The 14,743-nt window shown below is 40.3% G+C and overlaps 1 protein-coding gene across 1 annotated transcript in view; it reads left to right on the forward strand.

Annotated features, from left to right (window-relative positions):
- Positions 1-6,730, forward strand: part of LOC115111662 (sodium- and chloride-dependent GABA transporter ine-like) — a 55,806-nt gene extending 49,076 nt beyond the window's left edge. Inside the window, exons 10-13 of the mRNA XM_029637978.2 lie at positions 894-993; positions 2,279-2,379; positions 2,591-2,761; positions 4,437-6,730. Coding sequence (XP_029493838.1) covers positions 894-993; positions 2,279-2,379; positions 2,591-2,761; positions 4,437-4,553 — 489 coding nt within the window. The 3' untranslated portion in view covers positions 4,554-6,730. The remainder of the gene's footprint in view (positions 1-893; positions 994-2,278; positions 2,380-2,590; positions 2,762-4,436) is intronic.
- The last annotated feature ends 8,013 nt before the right edge of the window (positions 6,731-14,743 follow it).

The raw sequence follows: 14,743 nt of genomic DNA on the forward strand, positions 1-14,743 counted from the left end.
ATATTAATGCAGTAGTAGCTAAGATGGGGAGAAGTCTGTCTATAAAGCGATGCTCTGCCTTCTTAACACTATCAACAAGGCAGGTTCTACAGGCCCTGGTTTTGTCGCACCTTGACTACTATTCAGCTCAGATTGGCAATTGGCCCAGAACAGTGCTGCACAGCTGGCCCTTGGATGTACACAGAGAGCTAATATTAATAATATGCATGTCAATCTCTCCTGGCTGAAAGTGGAAGAGAGATTGACTTCATCACTACTTTTATTTATGAGAGGTATTGACATGTTGAATGCACTGAGCTGTCTGTCTAAACAACTGGCACACAGCTTGGACACCCATGCATACCCCACAAGACATGTCACGAGGTCTCTTCACAGTTCCCAAGTCCAGAACAGACTATGGAGGCACACAGTACTACATAGAGCCATGACTACATGGAACTCTATTCCACATCAAGTAACTGACGCAAACAGTAAAATAAGATTTTAAAAACAGATTAAAAAAACACCTTATGGAACAGCGGGGACTGTGAAGTAATTTTAATTTTGCTGGAACCCAGGATGAGTTGCTGCTGCTTTGGCAGCATGGGGATCCATAATAAATACAAATACAAATACCTGAGCTCAATTTCGAGTCTTATAGCAAAGGGTCTGAATACTTAATAAACAGAAATACCTTATTTACTTATGTTTCATACTTTTGCAAAAATGTCAAAAAATCTGTTTTCGCGTTGTCATTATGGGGTATTGCTGAGGAAATGTTTTTATTTAATCCATTTTAGAATAAGGCTGTAATGTAACAAAGTGTGGAAAAAGTCAAGGGGTCTGAATAATTTCCGAAGGCACTGTATTTAGGTTTTTATCCGTACACGACTAAAGCGACTCTGTCTCCACAGGGGGGCATGTATGTGTTCCAGCTGATGGACCACTACACTGCTGTGGTGTCGCTCATGTTCCTGTCCTTCTTTGAAGTCATCGCTGTCTGCTGGGTTTTCGGTAATACCCAGCCCCTTCTCTACCCTTATTGATGACATTCAACAGCCTCGAAAGGATTTTGGTCTTACAGTATTTGATTACACGTAACATCCTGATTATGAGTTAGATCTTACAGGACTTTATTTATACAAGAGAAATACACTATATATACAAAGGTATGTGGATACCCCTTCAAATGTGTGGATTCTGCTATTTCAGCCACACCTGCTGACCGGTGTATAAAATCGAGCACATAGCCATACAATTGTTAGAGACAAATATTGGCAGTAGAATGGCCTTATTGAAGAGCTCAGTGACTTTCAATGTGGTACCATCATAGGATGCCAACTTTCCAACAAGTCAGTTCGTCAACGTCTCAGCCACGAAATGGGAAAACACACATGCTCACAGAACTAGACCGCCGAGTGCTGAAGCGCGTAAAAACCATCTGTCTTCGGTTGCGACACTCACTACCGAGTTCCAAACTGCCTCTGTAAGCAACGTTAGCACAAGAACTGTTCGTTGGGAGCTTCATGAAATGGGTTTCCATAGCCGAGCAGCCGCACACAAGCCTAAGATCACCATACGCAATGCCAAGTGTTGGAGCAGTGGATACGCATTCTCTGGAGAGATGAATCACGCTTCACCATCTGGCAGGCCGATGGATGAATCTGGGTTTGACGGATGCCAGGAGAATGCTACCTGCCCCAATGCATAGTGCCAACTGTAAAGTTTTGTGGAGGAGGAATAATGGTCTGGGCTGTCTTTCATGGTTCGGGCATGGCCCCTTAGTTCCAGTGAAGGGAAATCTTAACGCTACAGCATACAATGACATTCTAGACAATTCCGTGCTTCCAATTTTGTGGTAACAGTTTGGGGAAGGAAACCTTTCCTGAAACCTTTCCTGTTTCAGCATGACAATACCCCCATGCAAAAATTTGTCGAGATCAGTGTAGAAGAACTTGACCTGTCTGCACAGGGCCCTGACCTCAACTCCATCGAACACCTTTGGGATGAATTGGAATGCCGATTGCAAGCAAGGCCGAATCGCCCGACATCAGTGCCCGACCTCACTAATGGTCTTGTGACTGAATGGAAGCAAGTAGCAGTGTTCCAACAACTAGTGGAAAGCCTTCCCAGAAGAGTGTAAGCTGTTATAGCAGCAAAGGGGATACCCATATTAATGCCCATGATTTTGGAATGAGATGTTCGACAAGCATGTGTCCACATACACTTTGCTCTATATACAGTATGTACTGTATGTCTCGAAGTTAATTTAAGTATTTAATGCAATGTGTTTTTACAGGACTGCGTCGGATGACCATCATGATCAAGAGAATGTTGGGAAAGGCTCCCAACATCTATTTCCGCTCCTGCTGGATGGTCTTCTCCCCTGTGCTGGTCCTGGTGAGTGCTTTGGCTGGCTGACGATGAGGAGGAGTACAATTAGCATAATTATGATGGTGATGAGGATTTAATGTATTTTCTATTTGTGGTGTTTTACTTTTTGTAGTCGTTATAGTAGTGATTGTCGTAAGGCTTAGAGGTTTCATCCAAGTCTAACCTGCTCCATGTGAGTTAAAGTGAGATTGTTTGCCTCTCCTATCCTCCCCTGCAGTGCATTCTGATCTCCAGCATCATCCAGTACACGCCAGCTCGCTATGGGAAGTCATACACATACCCTGTCTGGGCAGAGGTGGTGGGCTGGGGAATCTCGCTGGTCTCCATCGTGTGGATCCCACTGGGAGCCCTGCAAGAGATCTGCAGAAATAAGGGCTCACTGCTGCAGGTGAGCATTCTTTCAGTAAACCAAAACAAACACACATACTGATACTTACATAAATATTGCTCACAGATACTGTTGTAGCATCATGCATACATACTCTGCTTATATACTAGTATGTATGTATGTATGTATGTATGTATGTATGTATGTATGTATGTATGTATGTGTGTGTGTATGTATGTGTGTGTGTATGTATGTATGTATGTATGTATAATACGAATTGTATACATGCATTGTATTCGTATTACACACAAACACCCCATCCTGGTCTCAGACCATTTCTTATTATTCTGTACGAAAATCCGAGACACACCATTTAGGATGATATATTACGTTTCGTATGGTATGTATTAATTTGTGGATGTCCAAAGCTAATTTCGTATAATATGTTACGAATTACAATTCATATTATATGTTACAAATTTGCAAAACGTACAATATGTTACAAACCAAGACAGTTGTGAAGAGGGCACAACAAAACCTTTCCCCCTCGGGAGACTGAAAAGATTTGGCATGGGTCCCCAGATCCTCAAAAGGTTCCACAGCTGCACCATCGAGAGCATCCTGACCGGTTGCATCACCGCCTGGTATGACAACTGCTCGCCATCTGACTGTAAGGCACTACAGAGAGTAGAGCGAACGGCCCAGTACATCACTGAGGAAAGCCCATGAAATTGTCAGAGACTCCAGTCACCCAAGTTATAGACTGTTTTCTCTGCTACCGCACGGCAAGCGGTACCGGAGCGCCAGTCTAGGACCAAAAGGCTCCTCAACAGCTTCTAGCCCCAAGCCATAAGCCTGCTGAACAATTAATCAAATCTCCACTGGACAATTTACATTGACACCCCCCTCCCTTTTGTACATTGCTGCTACTCGCTGTTTATTATCTATGCATAGTCACTTCACCCCTACCTACATGTATAAATGACCTCAACTAACCTGTACCACCGCACACTGACTCTGTACCGGTGCCCCCGGTATATAGCCTCGTTATTCTTATTGTGTTACTTTTTATTATTACTTTTTATTTTAGTCTATTTGGTAAATATTTTCTTAACTCTTCTTGAACTGCACTGTTGGTTAAGGGCTTGTAAGTAAGCATTTCATGGTAAAGTCGACACTTGTTGTATTCGGCGCATGTGACAAATAAAGTTTGATTTGAAATTCAAGCTAGGTGGCTAACGTTACTAGCTGGCTAAAGTTAGCTAGGCTAGGGGTAGGTTTAAGTTTAGGAGTTAGGATAAAAGGTAGAGGTTAGGGTTAGCTAACATGCTAATCAGTTGAAAAGTCCCAAATTATCCAAAATGCTAAAGTTGTCCATGATGAAACTCGAACTTGCAACCTTTGGGTTGCTAGACGTTTGCATTATATACCAACCTGTCCTCCCAATCAACCACACTACTTTAGTTTTTGCCTTAAGTAACCATCTGTCTAATGTAACCATTACAAGCGTAACATATCATACTCATTTGAATGCCCTGGATTGACTATTTCTATGTTACGTTTAGTATACGAGACCAGACTGCGCACACACACTGTACTGATACTGTACGTTTTATCCCACAAGACAGTCATATAAATAACAAAAGTGCAGTCCGGGCATCAGCAGACACCATAAGAAATTAAATTATTTATGTGATTCTTAACCTGTTCTTCTATATATTCTATGTGCCCCCAGAGAATAAAAACAGCTGTGACTCCTACAATAGAGTTGGATCCTGTCAACCATCTGCCAGAGGAGCAGAGCGAAGACACACCGGAGTCTGTTTTCTTGTCTATCATCACTCCTCTGTAACCACAGCCAGTATGTCTTAAGTGCTTGCGTGCGTGAGTCAGTGTGACTGTGAGTGCTCTATTGGTATGGGAGGTGTGGGTTGTTAGGTAGGTTACAGTTTATGTAAATAGCATATTTACTTGTTTTACACTTGTCACTCTGGTAATCTCTTCAACCAACACCTCTCCCCCTGGACATAACATATTTTGTCTCCCAATTTGATTTTGAATTCCATGACCTCAATGGTCCAGATAGATATTTGGCCGAGTAACTCTTTGAACCAACATTACTATCTTGTGGCTGTTTCAAAGTTTTTATTCACATCGTGAGGTTCATTTGAGGCTCATGTGAATAGTGAACTCAGCAATTGACTGAACAAACACTAGGCTGGTCTAATATAGAAACATGCATATGATAATATGCAAGATAATATGCAATTAGATGTATGGCGGTTATATGGTGTGCCTTTTACTGATAACTGTAAGAAGGGGAACCACTGCAGTGTTGCCATGACCAGTAGTGTAAAGTTCTTAAGTAAAAATACTTATGTTATTTTTTGGGTATCTGTGCTTTGCGTTACTTTGACAACTTTTTATTTTACTTCACTACATTCCTAAAGAAAATGATGTACTTTTTTCTCCATACATTTTCCCTGACACCCAAAAGTTCTCGTTACATTTTGAATACAGTACATAGCAGGACAGGAAAATGGTCTAGTTCCCACACTTATCAAGAGAACATCCCTGGTCATCCTTACTGCCTCTGATCTGGCAGACTCACTAAACACATGCTTCATTTGCAAATGATGTGTTGATGCGTGCCCCTGGCTATCCATAAATTACAAATAAAAATAAATAAATTGGTGCCATCTGGTTTGCTTAATATAAGGAATTTTTAATTATTTATACTTTTTCTTTCAATTTTGATACTTAAGTATATTTTAACAATTACATTTACTTTTGATACTTAAGTATATTTAAAACCAAATACTTTTAGATGTTTACTCAAGTAGGATTTCACTAGGTGACTTTTCCTTGAGTCATTTTCTATTAAGGTATCTTTACTTTTACTCAAGTATGACAATTGTGTGCCTTTTCCACCAGTGGCCATGACATCTGTTAGTGGGGAAAGTCCAGGGTTCTGTCATTATTCATCTGCTTTATTACACTTTATTACACATGGTATCATTGAAGTCTTAAGGGTTCTGGTTGAAGTTTTCTATTTGAAGTTTTCTATTTGAATTGCTCTGCCACAGTCTGGGCCTTTGTCGTATGTCATGTTTGTTTGCCACAATGACAATTAGAGCTCAGCATTACCAGGAGTGCCTTTTGTCATTAAAAGATCCAATGACATTGGAAGTGGCTTTGGACTATACGACTGAATTTACAATGGGGTGTCTTTTGAGGGGTCACAGAAATATATAGACGGGTGGGTTGTTTAGCAACAAAACCAATGAATGCTCAACTGTGGAGCAAAACAGTCAGGTTGACTTAGAATCAAAGGATTGACAACATGTAAACTATATTTCCTCTCCAAATCTTTATTGAAAACATAAATACATTTGCACAATGAGCACTTGTTGTCTCTCAAATACATTGTTACATTTGTAATTTTAGCCATATTAGCATAGACATGACAAGAGTAAAACACCTCAAAACAAGACATGGTATCAATACACAATGATCTAAAACGAGCTTCTTGTCATTGTTGCTAGCTATCTGACCGTCCAGAATCATAACAACACACGGACTTCTGTCCCATCGACACGGGTGCGTAATTTGTGACGTTGTCAGCTAACCCATCTATAAGTTCAATTTGGTATAGTGACTAAGTGTAGATAACTTTTCCACTGGCCTTGTGCCCTGTATCAACATTTCTTCATTTTTTTGCATGATCAATATTTGATGAAGATACCCCGCCAAAATATCATAGAGAATATCACCGAACCAGGTTGAGTATAATTTACAAACGCACAAAATATATATTTTAGAGGTGTGTTTACTCTCTTTTGATATAAAACAAGATCTTATTCACATTTAGTGAGCTATTAAGAATGTATTTTGTGCCTGTTTGTTTGACAAACAGCATTTTTTCTTCACAAATTACAATTAGTAAATTATGTTTATGATGACAAGCATATATTTTTCTACAATTACACAAACCACAATAGCAGATTAAAAAGATAATCATGGCTCTGATCATGCCTTATACAAATTTGTTAAGCTATAACAAGTTGTATGGTTTGTTTTATCATTTTGAATATGCTGTAAAAAAAATATGAACATGTCACATTGCTTCTCTGTTGCCCTAGCAATGGGAGGATGGCTCTCATGTAACATGTTAACACTCAATGCAAATTATTTGAGCCTCTGTAGAATTTTACACAACAGTGGTGAACAGTACTCTTAGTAGTCTGATATTGTTACAGGCTTAGTTTTTTTCCATTTATGTTTTGAGGTTGGACTTAAGCACGTAGGGCGTGCCGATTGGTGTCACCTCATTAGTCAGTATGTGTTGCACCTGTGCTGGTTGCCATCTTGTTAGTGGGAAGGTGTTTCACCTGTGCTGGCCCAGGTGCTATATAAGAGTGGGTGGCTCAGTGCGCCAGTGGTCTTGAAAGAGGTAAAAGTTTAACACCTCTAATTTGGGCTCCTTAGTTGAGTTCTAGCCGAACAATACTTTATCTGATCTTACCTGTTCTTTTGTTTTGCTCTACTTTGTTGGTTTGCGTCCTGTCTTTAAGTTTGGTGTTGGTTTTTCTTCTTAGGCAAATTTAGTGGGCACTCATGGTGGATGTCTTTTAGGTTCCAGTTGTTGCTAGTCAACTTTCAGCGGACACCCTCATGAGTTTCTTTCATATCCGACTCCTAAAATCCCACCTGTTTCGTTTTGATTGTAGTCAGTGATTCTTTGTTAGTTCCCTTTCTCTTTGAGCGACATTTTGTTTTTCTTGCTGGGGAAAGTAACACAGAGGGGGCTCATCTGGGATCTTGTTTCCTATGAGTATGGTAGTCGCTTTAGTCACCTACTCTGAAGCTCTGCTGTGCCCAGACATTTGAGTGTTCAAAATACACTTGTGGTAGAGTTGTCTGTCACTGACATCCACCTGACGATAAAGTTGCATGAACACACAGGCTTATAAAATTAAAGCCATTGACTTTAAGTTGGAAGCATTTTTGGAAAACCCTACATGGGAGATGCTAAATAAATGTACGAAGGCGAATCTGCTCGTCATTGTAACGGTTTTCTTCCGTTGAAGGACAGGACCAAAGCGCAGCGTGGTTAGTGTTAATCTTGTTTAATAATAATCCAAACTGAACACTTCAAATTACAAAACAACAAATGTGAAAACAGTCCTATCTGGTGCATAGAGACAGAAGACAACCACCCACAAAACAGGCTACCTAAATATGGTTCCCAATCAGAGACAATGACTAACACCTGCCTCTGATGGAGAAGCATATCAGGCCAAACATAGAAATAGACAAACTAGACATACAACATAGAATGCCCACTCAGCTCACGTCCTGACCAACACTAAAACAAAGAAAACACAAAGGAACTATGGTCAGAACATGACAGTACCCCCCCCCCCCCCCCCCCCCTCCTAAGGTGCGGACTCCGGCCGCAAAACCTGAACCTATAGGGGAGGGTCTGGGTGGGCATCTGTCCGCGGTGGCGGCTCTGGCGTAGGACGTGGAACCCACTCCACCATAGTCTTTGTCCGCTTTAGTGTCCTCCTAGGAACGCCGCCAACCTAGGACTGGCAACCCTACTAAAGGGCCCCACTCCACTAAACAAACTCCTCTGGACTGAGAGGCAGCTCCGGACTGAGGGGTAGCTCAGGACTGAGGGGCAGCTCAGGACCAAAAGTATGTGGATACCTTCTCATTGAACATCTCATTACAAATTGTTGGGCGAATGCTCCACATTTTTGGTTTGTGTCCTGTCTTTAAGTTTGATGTGGGTTTTTCTTTTAGTTTGCCTCTTGGGCAAATTTAGTGGGCACTGATGGTGGGCGTCTTTTAGGTTCCAGTTGTTGCTAGTCAACTTTCAGTGGACAACACCATGAGTGTCTTTCAGAAACGACTCCTGAAATCCCACCTGTTTTGTTTTGATTGTTGTCAGTGACTCTTTGTAAGTTCTGTTTGAGTGACATTATTTGGTTTTCTTTCTGGGGAATGTAAAAGTATACTTTCTCTCTGGTGGTTTTCTTTTATAGATAAGGATTTCACCTGGATTCTATGTTCCTTATACTCTAGCAATGGTGTCGCATCAGAGATTAGTAGACATAATATTGAAAAAATGTTGAATCTTTTGTTATTTTGGCATCTCAAAATATTTTCGTTTTAGGTTACTGCTGCTTATTCTTTTTAATTGTTCTCATGTACCTTACATTTATTTGACAATTTAGTTGTTTTTGTATCAAGCTAAATGGTTTATTGAATAACAAACACTATTTCTGCATGAACTCTGGGTGATGCCTTTTAATCTAATGTTATAAATGTTTATGCTCATTATGCTTTTGAGACAGTTGCTGTCTCTCCTTTTGAAATTTTACACAAGTTTGATTTGTTTCTTTCTTACTGTCTTAAAAAAAATCTGAAACGTGTTTATTGCACAGTGGTATGTGTCAATAAAGAACATTATTGCCAAATAGGCTTGGTTTTCATGAGCCCTGTCAATTCATCAATAATGCGTCCGTTATGAAGAACATAACACTAGATGGCAGCACAGTGCAGACAGTAACATGCAGCTCAGGTCAGTGGTTTGTTGCCACCAAGGCCAGTACAAATGTCTATGATTCGTCATTACAAGCTAGTTAACTTATGTTATTGAAATTTGGAAAATGTATAAATTTGAAGCTTTCTTTTAGCTGTGGTGTCCTGCAAAACTCACTCAACCACTTTGTCTCTTGTATACAGGTGATAACTACCAGCTCGTGTTTATACTCATAACAAATGTCTAGCTGTAAATCTATAGTATAGCGTACCTCGGAAGCTAGTGGAAAATTCTTCCACACTTTAGACAAATACTGTATACTATAGTTATGATTGGGAATGCAGAACAATGTATCTGGCTAACTGCTTAGAGTTAAGCACCCACAAAATCTTCATTTCTCTGATTGGTAAAATATTTTTTTGGACAATTAAGCACAAATCGGTTTTCATTCTTCTTTTGAGACATTTTTATTGCACTCTGCAGGAATTCCGCAGGGACAGAGCTGTGCATGCATGGGAGAGCAGAGAAGAGTGGAAGTCAGAGTCTAGTTAAATGCAGTACCTTTGGAGAGTGTTAAGTTAATTAGCCTCACAATGGAGCAGTACAGTTCTCTGAGCATTCAGCAGGGTCTGTGCCATAGGCCTGTACTGTGATCAATATCCACCTTCCTGCCCCCTTCATAACAGAAATGTATCGCGGTCACTACTGCTGGCGGGGATGCTAGATCAATAGCTGGAACACCAGTTGTGTGCAATGAATTATCAGGTAGAATAGAAAACGGCAGTGGTCTGGACCTTGTAGGGCACACGCGTCAAACTCATTCCATGGAGGGCTGAGTGTCTACGGGTTTTCGGTCCATCTTCAAATCAAATCAAATTTTATTTGTCACATACACATGGTTAGCAGATGTTAATGCGAGTGTAGCGAAATGCTTGTGCTTCTAGTTCCGACAATGCAGTAATAACCAATAAGTAATCTAGCTAACAATTCCAAAACTACTTCCTTATAGACGCAAGTGTAAGGGGATAAAGAATATGTACATAAAGATATATGAATGAGTGATGGTACAGAGCGGCATAGGCAAGATACAGTAGATGGTATTGAGTGCAGTATATACATATGAGATGAGTATGTAAACAAAGTGGCATAGTTAAAGTGGCTAGTGATACATGTATTACATAAAGATGCAGTAGATGATATAGTGTACAGTATATACGTATACTATACGTATACATATGAGATGAATAATGTAGGGTATGTAAACATTATATTAGGTAGCATTGTTTAAAGTGGCTAGTGATATATTTTACATCATTTCCCATCAATTCCCATTATTAAAGTGGCTGGAGTTGAGTCAGTGTGTTGGCAGCAGCCACTCAATGTTAGTGGTGGCTGTTTAACAGTCTGATGGCCTTGAGATAGAAGCTGTTTTTCAGTCTCTCGGTCCCAGCTTTGATGCACCTGTACTGACCTCGCCTTCTGGATGATAGCAGGGTGAACAGGCAGTGGCTCGGGTGGTTGTTGTCCTTGATGATCTTTATGGCCTTCCTGTGACATCGGGTGGTGTAGGTGTCCTGGAGGGCAGGTAGTTTGCCCCCGGTGATGCGTTGTGCAGACCTCACTACCCTCTGGAGAGCCTTACGGTTGTGGGCGGAGCAGTTGCCGTACCAGGCGGTGATACAGCCCGCCAGGATGCTCTCGATTGTGCATCTGTAGAAGTTTGTGAGTGCTTTTGGTGACAAGCCGAATTTCTTCAGCCTCCTGAGGTTTTGTCCTTGATTGATGAATTAAGGTCACTAATTAGTAAGGAACTCCCCTCCCCTGGTTGTCTAGGTCTTCATTGAAAGGAAGAAACAAAAGCCCGCAGACACTCGGCCCTCCATGGATTGAGTTTGACACCCCTGTCGTAGGGTAACATTTGAATACCCCTGCTGCAGTATTTACTATAGATGTAGGATCTTAATTTGATCCTACATCTTTTAGTGTATTTGAGGTTTAATAAGGCTTCTAACGTTTGTAATTAAGGAAAAAAAGAGTTCTAAACTTCTCTGCCAATAACAGATAGTTCTCAGTTTTCCCTTCCCCATTCAGACCACTTCAAAACAGTCCTAGCTAAATTCTTGCTTGAGAAATTTCTCTTCGCTAAGGACCTATTTTTGTTTCTTTTTGATCATTTTAATTGAAAACAATTACAGTAAGGTACTTGATTTTTACCCAGAAATTATATGATATTGAGACAATTACCCAAGTCAGATTAAGTTCCCGTATAGGCCTAACCAGCCAATGATGTGTTTTGATAACAACAAACATTTCAGCAAACCGGGAACCTTCCCAGAACATTAGCTAACATTCCAATTAAGTTCTAGTCAGGGTGTGAGAACATTAGGATGATAACATCCCACAAACATTCCAAGAAGACTTTTGATCACCAAATACTTTTTTTTTCAAAAAAAATGTTTGAAATATCCTCAGAATGTTCTACTAACATTCACTAAAATGTTGTTCACAACATCTGTAAAAACTATCACAGAACATTCGACCAAGGTTCTCACTCACAATGTTCCGGTATTGTTCTTAGAACATACTGCCTCAACGACATGTGGGAGCAATAGAAGTGGTTCTGAGGAAACATTACAGAAATGTTACGCTAATGTTGATGAATATGTTATTCAAAACACCCATAAATAACAATAAGCCGGGAATATTCCTACAGTGGTTCCATGAAGTTATAATGCAACATTATAACTTGATGGTTCTAATAACGTTCCCTGAACATACCTCAGTAATAAAATGTTGGAGCAATAGAAGTGGTTCTAAAAACATTCCTGGAATATTCAGCTGATGTTGACAGAGATACAGTGCCTTTAGAAAGTATTCACACCCTATGACTTTTTCCAAATGTGTCACAGCCTGAATTTAAAATGGATTAAATGTATTTTTTGTTGTTGTCACAGGCCTACATACAATTCACCATAATGTCAAAGTGGAATTATGTTTTTCAAAATATTACAAATTAGTATTCAAGCCTTTTGTTATGGCAAGCCTAAATAAGTCCAGGAGTACAAATTTGCTGTCCAAGTCACATAAGTTGCAAATATTTACTCTGTGTCAAAATAGTAGTGTTTTAATATGATTTTTGAATGACTACCTCATCTCTCTACCCCACACATACAATTATCTGTAAGGTCCATCAGCCGAGCAGTGAATTTCAAGCACAGTCTCAACCACAAAGACCAGGGAGGTTTTCCAATGACCTGCAAATAAGGGCTTTGACACGATGAAGTTAATAATTACATTTTGGATGGTGTATAAATACACCCAGTCACTACAAAGATACCGGAGTCCTTTCTAAGTTGCCGGAGAGGAAGGAAACCGCTAAAGGATTTCACCATGAGGCCAATGGTGACTTTAAAACAGTTACAGAGTTTAATGGTTGTGATATGAGAAAACTGAAGCTAGAACAACATTGTAGTTACTCCACAATACTAATTTAATTGACAGAGTGAAAAGTAAGAATCCTGTGCAGACTACAAATATTCCAAAACATGCATCCTGTTTGCAACAAGGCACTAAAGTAATAATGCAAAAAAATGCCCTGAATACAGTGTTATGTTTGGTGCAAATCCAATAACGCATCACTGAGCACCACTCTCCATATTTTCAAGCTCAAGTATAGTGGTGGCTGCATCATGTTATGGGTGTGCTTGTAATCGTTAAGGGCTAGAGTTTTTCAGGATAAAGAAAATACATGGAAAGGAGCTAAGCACAGGCAAAATCCTAAAGGAAAACCTGCTTCGGTCTGCTTTCCACCAGGCACTGGGAGATGAAGTCACCTTTCAGCAGTGGCCGAGTTATAGTTTTAACTTAAATCTACTTGAAAATCTATGACAAGACCTGAAAATGGTTGTCGAGCCATGACGAACAACCAATTTAACAGAGCGTGAAGAATTTTGAAAATAATAATGTCAAATTATGCACATTCCAGGTGTGGAAAGTCAATAGTGGTGCGTGGGTAAAATCACTGGGGAAGACATGCCAGAAAGAAAAGCCATATTACAACTTGTGATAATTGCGTTGTTTGATCTTCAACCTGATAGTTCATATGCCTTGCAACTGTGATATATAGACCTAAGGCAGAGACAATAAGAACATGCAGTGGCAGAAAATATTCAACCACACCTTTGTTTATTCACAAAACCGAAGCGCAACCTCTGTCCGGTGAAGTCCACAAAGCATATTGCATGTAACAAATAGTTACAAGACCTACAGCTTGGTCAAGCAAGTTAATGTTTCAGAAATGTTCATACTACTAAACAACTATTGATTTAGAACCACGAAGAGTTACCGCAAGTCACAAAGAAAACAGGAGCTGCCCCCACAATTCCAGCACCATTTCAACTTCAACATTTCAACATCATCAAATTACCTATGCTTCATCTGCACTGACAACTAAAAGATACCAAAAACGATTTAGTCCAATCAACGTCAGCTACACTGAACAAAAAATATAAACGCAACATGTAAACTGATTCACGAGCTGAAATAAATTATCCCAGAAATGTTCTATAAACACAAAAAGCTTATTTCTCTCAAATGTTGTTCACAAATTTGTTTACATTCCTGTGAGTCAGCAATTACTATTTTCCAAGATAATCCATCCACCTGACAGGTGTGGCATATCAATAAGATGATCAAACAACATGATCATTACACAGGTGCACCTTGTGCTGGGGACACTAAAAGGCAACGCTAAAATGTGCAGTTTTGTCACACAACACAATGCTACACATGTCTCAAGTTTTGAGGGAGCATGCAATTGGCATGCAGACTACAGGAATGTCCATCAGAGCTGTTGCCAGATAATTTAATGTTTCTCTACCATAAGCCACCTCCAAGGTCGTTTTAGAGAATTTGGCAGTATGTCTAACCGGTCTCACAACCACAGACCATGTGTAACCATGCCCGCCCAGGACGTCCATATCAGGCTTCTTCACATGCGTTTTGGTTTGAGACCAGCCACCGGGAGGAACAGCTGATGAAACTGGGTTTGCACAACCAAAGAATTTCTGCATAAACTGTCAGAAACCGTCTCAGAGAAGGTCATCTGCATGCTCGTCGTCCTCACCAGGATCTTGACCTGATTGCAGTTTGGCGTCGTAACCGACTTCAGTGGGAAAATTCTCTCCATTGATGGCCACTGGCACACTAGAGAAGTGTGCTCTTCACGGATGAATCCGCTTTCAACTCTTCTGGGCAGATGGCAGAAACCGTGTATGGCGTTATGTGGGTGAGCGGTTTGCTGATGTCAACGTTGTGAACAGTGACCCATGGTGGCTTTGGGGTTATGGTATGGGCAAGCATAAGCTATGGACAACAAACACAATTGCAATTTGAATGCACAGAGATACCGTGAAAAGAGCCTGAGGCCCATTGTCATACTATTCATCCGCAACCATCACCTCATGTTTCAGCATGATAATGCATGGCCC

Source organism: Oncorhynchus nerka, linkage group LG27 (assembly GCF_034236695.1).
Source record: "Oncorhynchus nerka isolate Pitt River linkage group LG27, Oner_Uvic_2.0, whole genome shotgun sequence".
In the NCBI taxonomy this organism is placed as follows: domain Eukaryota; kingdom Metazoa; phylum Chordata; class Actinopteri; order Salmoniformes; family Salmonidae; genus Oncorhynchus; species Oncorhynchus nerka.